Genomic DNA, 8,909 nt, shown 5'->3' with positions numbered 1-8,909 from the left:
TTTTTCTTACTAAAGTTTTCTTCTCATTCTGTTTTGGCAGATACTTCATAATGGAACAATAGGCTTGATGCTAGTTTTCACTATTTTAGAGTTTTTTGTGACCATCATCACATCTAGTTTTGGGTGCAAAGTTATTTGTGGCCAGAATTTGGTGGGTATATTTCAGTTTGCTTTGTCTGCATTTCTAATACTATACTATTGAAATTGCAAACTGTTTTACATATTGTAAGTATTTATATTGGTGTCATATTTTGAGGTTGGAGCAGATCAGTAATAAAAACATTAAAATACTTTTGTCAAGAAAAGGCCATTCAGACCAGCATAGGTGAATAGGCTTTGATGAACTAACTTTTGCAAAATATCTTCGAGTTGAAATTTGAAGGTCTTCAGAGGACTATTATTTACTATACCACTTGGTAAATTACTGCATGTACCATAGCTGTGTTTTTTTTGTATTAATAAAAACTTTTGCTAGAGTTTATGGAAAATGTGCCTTAACCTTATACAACTTAACCTGAACATCAATGTTCTAGGAGAGGAACACATTTTAATTATCAGATTCATCTGCCCTACCAATTTCCATCATACTGTTTACTATTTCTGTCATTTTAAATTTTTTTCCTAAATGCTTAAACTAAAAAGGGGAATCCTTATCTCTCATTATAGCTCATACATATTGAGAGCACAAATATAGACTTTGAGGAATGCATAGTATTTTAGTGACTTCTTTTGTTGTTTTCCCTAGATAGCATTGTCTTTTGACAGCAGACTCCAGACTCATCGCTCCACAATAAAGGAATAACAGCTTAAACTGAGAAGTGTCTGAGCTTCAGCAAACAAAATAAATTCCTTCAGAATTAGAGTACATGCTTAGAGTCTTGTCTTGTTGTGACCTTTGAGTCTAATTTTTGTCCTTATAAATAAATTAAATAATGATGATTTATCAGAAATTATACTGGTTAATAGCAATTCATTTAAACAGTTAAACTATAAAAGACATACTAAGTTCAGAATTTAATGCAAACAAAAATGTGACTTCAAAACAAATCCATAAGATGACTATCAAGTAATACTTGCTGTGAGAGTTTGGCTGCTACTTTGAAAATTGGAAAGGAAAAACACAAATCCATCTTGTTTAGAACTTTAATTCACCAAAATGTGTATATAAGTTCTTCTGCTGATCTTTCATTGGCTAATGGTCTTTAACATTTGATGTTAAGATGCAATAGATAAAAAAACCAAGGCATTCCCATATTCTACAGGATGTCGGGTTATAAATATTGAACATGTTTAATATTCACAATTTAAAATCAGGGAGACTACAAATGGATTGACAGTAAATTGGCAAGGTTAAGATTAATCACTACATACCTCTCATTACATGATAATCAGGGATGTTAGTTTGGGACCTACCAGAAATTTAGACACATTTTACAATTGCTGAAAGGGTTGAGTATTGACCAAAATCCAGTAGGTTATCCTGCAACTTGTGCTTAGCATTATATATATGTGTGCAATTATGTAGATCTTAAATGCTGATGTGAAAAGGCTCTGTGTGAAAATGAAGTCTGTAGCAACAAGATAAATGCCCAATACACACACCATAGAGTTATATATTCCCTTTATTAGCTACTTTCTGGTAAGCATGAATAAGAACTATGACCACGAATGAAAAAAAAAAAAACTGATCTCTATTTTTAGAGAGGTATGGGCACATGCATTATTGTTGCTACATAGCATTTTCTTATATAAGACTGCTTTATGTTTTGTAATAAACAAACATGGTACTATTGCCACTATAATTTAGTTAATTTAGTAAGTTATCTTTTATTTGCATTAATGCATTCATAAGCATTTTAATTTTGTGTGACCTCTAAAGGAATATATTATTCTAAATAGCTTATTTAAATATTTTTGTTTTTATTTCCAGCCAGTGATTATTGTCCAGCAAACCATCCATTCAAACACAGATCCTGCACCCAATGTTTAAATGTCTAAAAAGAGAAGAAATATTTTTGGATTATTTTCTTTTCCTACTTGGAGAAAACTCATTTACAAGAATCATATTTAATGGATAAAAATGTATTTTTTGGAGACTGAAATGATTATATTCAATTTATTATGTTTACATTGTGTATTAATCTTCTTATTTGTTTTAGCAAATCAAGCAGATATGCATCCACTGTCTGTTATGACAGCTTTATGAGGACCAATGCAAAAAGAAAGTTGTGATGTACAATAATAAAGCTAGCTTTAAAAAGAAAGAACATTATGTGTGGATATTAAACAGGAGAGAACGCACACAAGAATGTGTTTCTTTCTTTTCTTTTTTTTAAGTGTACAAATGAAGGACAGCAAAATATCACAGAAAAAGATATCAAATATGTGGAAATATCATCTATTACATTGTTTTGGAAGGTAATTAACTAAGTATTATTGATATAATTATTCTGCTTAAAAATGTTATAGCCTTCCTTAGTTGAGCATATTGAAGATTCTACAATAAAAATCTAATTATATGTGTAGATTTTCCATTAAACTAGGCAGACCATGTTGGCTGATATTCATTCAAAATTCTTTTATTTTTTTAAGGTGTAATTTTACCAATAAAATACCATAAACTGAGATGCATTGTGATTATCTGGAAAAGTATATCCTGACCTATAGAATTGTTAAGACTGTAAAATAAAAAAAAACTATATTATAAATACAAGAACCATTACCTATTCCTCTAAATTATCCTAACACAATATTTTTGAAGTCTCTTTCCTACCATGAAATATCTCTGGGTCAGCGGAGGCCACAGTTTTAGTTCCAGATATTTAGTTATCTGTTTATTTTTACAGGTATCTAAAAAGCTTTATAATGTAACCCAGTGGTCCATGGAGGGTCTATAGTTGAACGTTTAAAGTCAGGTCATTCAGCATTGTAAACCATGAGAAATTGTGGAGGTTAATTATTGAACAATACCCTGAAATGCTGTATTAATCATTTTAAAATAATCTCTGGGTATTCTGATTAGGCTGTTTCATTAAAACCACTCTGTATTATAAATGAAATAGTATTTTTCTGTGTTGATTGTTTCACCATTAAACAGAACTGCAATAAATATAGTTTGAAATTTTAATTTAGTTTGTATTATTTCAAAGTTTACTTTATATATAAAAAGTCACTGTATATTATATGTAATTACTTTAGATAATATTACTGATATGTGACTTACTGTATATTTCCCCCAGTAAGTGACAGCTTCTGCTGAAATTAAGTACATTATAATATTATTAAACTATATATATATATAGTATATATATATATATATATATATATATATATATATATATATATATATATATATATATATATATATATATATATATTTAAAATCCTAAGCCTAAAAGTGCAACAATTTTGTGCAACGATTTTATGTGATGTTTTTATGTCACTTTTTTGTCACGCTTTAAATCAGGCTTATTTTAAAACCTACGTATATATGTTTGGTATGATTCTTTTCAGAATTTATCAAACTTTAATGTGATTATGTTAGATTTTCAGATTCTTATTCCATTTTTAAATTAATTAAACTAAAAAATATCAAGAACTCACGTCAGGCGAGATGAGACTTTGTGCCAAGAGATTTAACAACGCCCAGGGCCAGAAATAAAAGACAAAGACTAGGATAGCTGCTGTACAGGCTTTTAAATGTTTGAAGCGCCGTGCGAGATGCAGATCACGTGAAACAGCAACAGCAGCAGCTAATCGAGCAAAGAGGAGGTAAAAAAAAAACGGTATTTGTTTCCCACTGTATCACTGTTTAAGAGGGGGTTTCGGAGGAGCAACCGTGTCTCTTTGGGGTCCGTTCAGCACCCCTCTTCACAACACGAGCAGCAGAGATGTGAAGTGGCTGGCGCGTAACGCAGGCCAGGGGGGTTGGTGAGCGAGCTGGGGGGCCCCCTAGTATATACTGTATATTATTTGAATTTGTTATCATTCTGACTGTTAAAAATGTATTTAAAGGCATACAAAATATATTTCAACTAAGAATAAAATTAAATGATTTTTGCTGAAAAAGGAACAGTGGATAGTGTTGCTACCTTATCCCAAGAGCTGTTAAGAAAGGAAATGACTTCAAAGAATATACAGCAGGATTTTTTTTACTGCAAAAATGCTTCAACTTTGAAAAAATCAGCAACAGTAGCAACTGTGAGTGAGGTTGACGGAAGCTATAGCAAATTCAGTGATGACTCTAGCTTTATAGCCATCAAGTTCATCCTGTGTCAGTTTAGAGTAAGGAGAAGAAATTGTCACAAGTACTACGCATCAGACTGCATGCTCAGGTTGTCTATTTTCCTAGGAATTCAGGTAAATCTGTTATAAGTAATACAGCATGAGTGGTTACAAATTGTTTCATTCTCATCTAATCGGCTCATGCATTTATTGTTAAAACTAGCTAAATAGCTATTTGCCGTCCATATATCCAGATGTTCCTGTGATATTTTATGTTCTGTAATTTGTGTTTGGCTTTTAAATGGTCATCAACAATTTCTGACAATTTTTGCATGCCCGTGTCAATATTGATTATAGTCCCTGTACCTGTTTCCTGTCAGTTGACATGGGAGTCATATAACATGTCTTGATTCTAAAGGTTATCAGCAGCCTCTGATAACTTTGTATTGAATTGCTTCCTTTCAGACCTCCAGTCTTTCTTGTTGACGTTAGAGGAAGCAAAAAGGTGCTTCCAAGAAGACTGTAGTGCGTGGACCTTTTGCTTATTCTGACTTTTAGTCTTCTTTTCATGCAATATGTTCTTTTTATGACTAAAACTTCTACTTGCACTTTTTCATTCCAGCATGCAGGCTATACCTTGCAATTCTTAACAGGTTATATCAGCCCATTCATGTCAGGATGATCTATACAAACCCAACACAAACTAATACCATATCTGTATCATTTTAAAAATGATGGATTAATTTGAAAGCAAATACTTTAATACTTACTGCAAAAATGTATTTATTACTCATATGCTGTTATGTAACACAATCTTAACAAAAAAATGTGTTTAGTCTTTTTAATCAGAATCAGAATAGGTACACTAATGTGCTCTAGGAATTTTTCTTGATAGTATGGGTGCAACATACAAGGACCAGACTGGTTACAAAAGATAAATATAAAATGATAAAGTATAAAATATGATGCAGCATACAAAGGCAATGCAAAAAACAAAGAGATAAAGTAAGATTTAAAATGCTCAGGTAGTCTAGTGTGCAGGTATACATAGATACTGGGTAGCAGCTTAGACCTAATCGGTCAGGATAACTACACATGGTAAAAAACTGTTTAGGTGATGTGTTATTTCAAAGCACAAAGGAGTTTCCCGAAGGGAAGTCTTTGGAACAGTTGATGCCCTGGGTGAGTTGGATCAGCAATGATCTTTGCAGCCCACCTCCCTACCCCGGTCTGTTGTAGAAATTGAATGCGCAGTAAATTACAGCCTGTGATACTTTCAAAGACTTTGATGAGGTCAGAATGGACTTTATAATGGCTGTGTAGAACTGGACTAATATTGCTTAGGGAAGATTGAATTTCCACACAAAAAAGAACGTTTTCTCATGGGCTTTATTAATAATAAATGTGATGTTACTGTCCCACTTGAGGTGTTGTGGCAGCACAGTGCCTAGAAACTTAAATGACTCTGTCATCCCAATGGCTGAGCCATTTATAGCAAGTGATAGGTGAGCAGGTGACTGTTTCCTGAAATCTATAGTCATCCCTTGTGTTTTTTTAATGTTAAGGTCTAAATAGCTGCATCGCAATGTCAGATGTCCCCCCTCTTGTCTGTAAAAGAACTCTTCATTGTTTGAAATGAGGCTGATTAGTGTGATGTCATCTGCATATTTAAGATGTTGACAGATGAATTACCAGAGGTACAGTAATTGGTATATTGTTAGAACAGTAGTGGGGAAAGGATACTGCAGTGCACCAGTCCTATGAGTTAATGTGCCAGACATGTGTGTTCCCAATCGCACATTCTATTTCCTATTTGTAAGAAAGTCTGTGATCCAATGGCAGGTTGGACTAGGTAAGTTCCTTATCTAGGAGCTCTACGATGATTATATTTAAACCAGATCTATAGTTCATAAACCAGATCCTCACATATTGCCCTGGCTTATAAAGGTGTTCTTAAATAAAGATCAGACCTAAATTCATTGCATCATCCACAAACCAGGTGGCTCTGTATACAAACTGAAATGAGCCCAAGATGTCTTTTGTAGCATTCTTGAGATAACTCAAAGATCTTCATTATCACAGAGGGTAAAGCTACTGCTCTGTCGTCATTCAAGGCTGTGACCTCTTACAAAGCATCAGAAAGTGGTTAACTTCACTTAGGAATGGTCAGGTGGCTCTAAGTGATATTGCATTTCTCAGTATGACATCCTTGAGTCCTGCATATTCACAAGTAATTTTACAGCAGATAAACCATACTGAAGTGGTAGTGCTGCAAGGCCTAGCATTACTGTCACTCCTTAATCAGTTGAACTGTCAGGTACCCCATAAAAACATTCGGATACCAGGGTCATAAAATAGTAATAATGGTATTTTATGTTTTGCATTATATTGTGTATTGTATTTTAGTGATGTTATATACTGTAGTTCATTCTATTTTTTATTTGTCTTAATCAGACTCTATTCTAATAACACTTTAGAGTAGGTACTAAATGCTAAGCACCTATTGTATTAGTTACATAGCAAGATATTAACAAAGGTTTCTTTTGATTTCATTATTACTCACAAGGTATTAATAAAGATTCTAGCACTGTAGGAATAACTTGTATCATCACCACACCATTGTTAACGTTACATTTCCTATCTACTGTTATAATGTATGATTAAATTTTTGATGAAAGCTTCACAGTTCTTTCCTAAAGTTTTGTTCTATTCTTAGTCTGCATTTTCATTTTGTTTTAAGTTTTTTGGATCTTACTTAATATTATGTTTTGCTTTTCTGTGTCATGGTTACAGACTTACAAGAAACAACTGATGGACACTTTCCTTTTTCCATTACATTCTTTCTATGGCACATTGCTGGCAACACCAATTTTTGCTGGTATTTAAAAGCAGCATTGCAACACTTTCAGCAGGATAAAAAAAATAAAGAACTATAAAATGAATAAAGAAATAATATCATTTAATGCTAGATTTCCTTGTAGTTTTGACTTTCATTTTTACTTCGTCAGTTCCTTCAGATTTTTGTCATTTTCAAATTAGACTCTCGGTCTTTCTGGCTTTGATCCTCACATGGCTCGGACTTTTCTTTTATTTAGTGGCATTGAAATTTATCTCATGGTCAGTTGTTCAGTTGTCCTCATAACAATTGTTGGGCTTTACATTATAGCCCTTAACACCAGCCATGCCTGACCTTCTCAATATAATGATGAAGCAAATGAATGGAGGGTTTTCTTGGGGTGGAAAATCATCCATTTTTAAAATTGCAAATTGCTTACATAACGTTTTAATTATTTTGCTCAAAGAAATCAGGATGAACTCAGTTTACAAGACTTTAATTACAGGCATCTTTTCTTTTACATTCTTCCAGTATTGCACCAGTAATTTATATCCTTAAGTCATCAGTTTCAATTAGTTTATAATCTGAGAATGGAAAATAACTAAAAACTAGAATCTGTTTCAAATAGTGTATAACCTGGTAAAGGAAAGAAGTACAGTACGAGGTTTGTGAAAAGATTAAAATCTTTGAGCAGGGTCATTTATTAAAAAAACAGCATGTCAATCAAATGTGTATAATATCATGTCCCAAAACCCCATGTGTGTATTTTAACATAAATATGGCTTGTCCAAGAGAGCAAAGAGGACAACAACTGAAGGACATCAACAGAGAAAGTGATGTCAGAGGTTGAGACATGTGCAACTATTTCATCTGGACTTCAGAGAACAGGGCGGCACTGTGGCGCAGCGGTAGCGCTGCTGCCTTGCAGTAAGGAGACCCGGGTTTGCGTCCTTCCTGCATGGAGTTTGCATGTTCTCTCCGTGTCTGCATGGGTTTCCACCCACAGTCCAAAGACATGCAGGTTAGGTGTATTGGTGATCCTAAATTGTCCCTGGTGTGTGTGTGTGTGCCCTGCCTGGGGATTTGTTTCTGCCTTGCACCCTGTGTTGGCTGGGATTGGCTCCAGCAGACCCCCGTGACCCTGTAGTTAGGATATAGTGGGTTGGATAATGACTGACTGACTGACTTTGGAGAACATAACCTATGAATACTGTAGCTACAATTGCTAAATCAAAAGCCACCCAGGAAAACATGCACTTCTTGACATTGCTGATTTTCAATAAGCTTTTCTAAAGAATATGTCTACACTTCTGCTTTCTCTTTTATTTTATTTTCCATTATATTTTTGTCTATTTGTTATTGTTATATGTTAATAAATACCATGTTGCTTTTATATTTTCTATAATTTGACTTTTACCTGGTGTGATAAAAATGAATAAAGGGAACTTAGTTTAGGAAGATTGCTGCTTTCTTGCCACCAGGGTTAAACAAGGCTGCGAGGTTGCTCCTCAATAATTAGAGCAACTGCAGGAAAAGTAAGACATTGCTGAGTTGAGCTTTTACGTGTGTCACAAGGATGTCCCTATGTAGAGAGTCCTGTGCGGAATATTGCAGAGTAACTGGCAATTGGACCACTCGAGACATTGTCTGGATAGGATTGCTTTGTGTATGTGTGTGTATCTGTGTGTGTTAATCTTCAAAGAGGTGAGTAGATGAACCTTGTAAACATACCTTCTGTAATAAATCTCACAAATTCTGTGATAATACAAGGGCTTCCTAATGCAGTGCTGAACACTGGAATACTGAATCTTGCAGTCATATGGAAAAGTTTGGGAACCCCTCTCAGCCT

At 33.9% G+C, this 8,909-nt stretch overlaps 1 protein-coding gene across 1 annotated transcript in view; it reads left to right on the top strand.

The window, feature by feature from the left end:
* Positions 1–3,109, top strand: part of LOC120527731 (membrane-spanning 4-domains subfamily A member 4A-like) — a 52,336-nt gene extending 49,227 nt beyond the window's left edge. Inside the window, exons 6-7 of the mRNA XM_039751490.1 lie at positions 41–151; positions 1,931–3,109. Of these exons, the coding sequence (XP_039607424.1) occupies positions 41–151; positions 1,931–1,990 (171 nt within the window). The 3' untranslated portion in view covers positions 1,991–3,109. The remainder of the gene's footprint in view (positions 1–40; positions 152–1,930) is intronic.
* Positions 3,110–8,909: the final 5,800 nt, after the last annotated feature.

Source organism: Polypterus senegalus, chromosome 1 (genome assembly GCF_016835505.1).
Source record: "Polypterus senegalus isolate Bchr_013 chromosome 1, ASM1683550v1, whole genome shotgun sequence".
NCBI classification, from domain to species: domain Eukaryota; kingdom Metazoa; phylum Chordata; class Cladistia; order Polypteriformes; family Polypteridae; genus Polypterus; species Polypterus senegalus.
The sequence above is the reverse complement of the archived record's forward strand: the minus strand, read 5'-3'. Positions and strand labels throughout refer to the sequence as shown.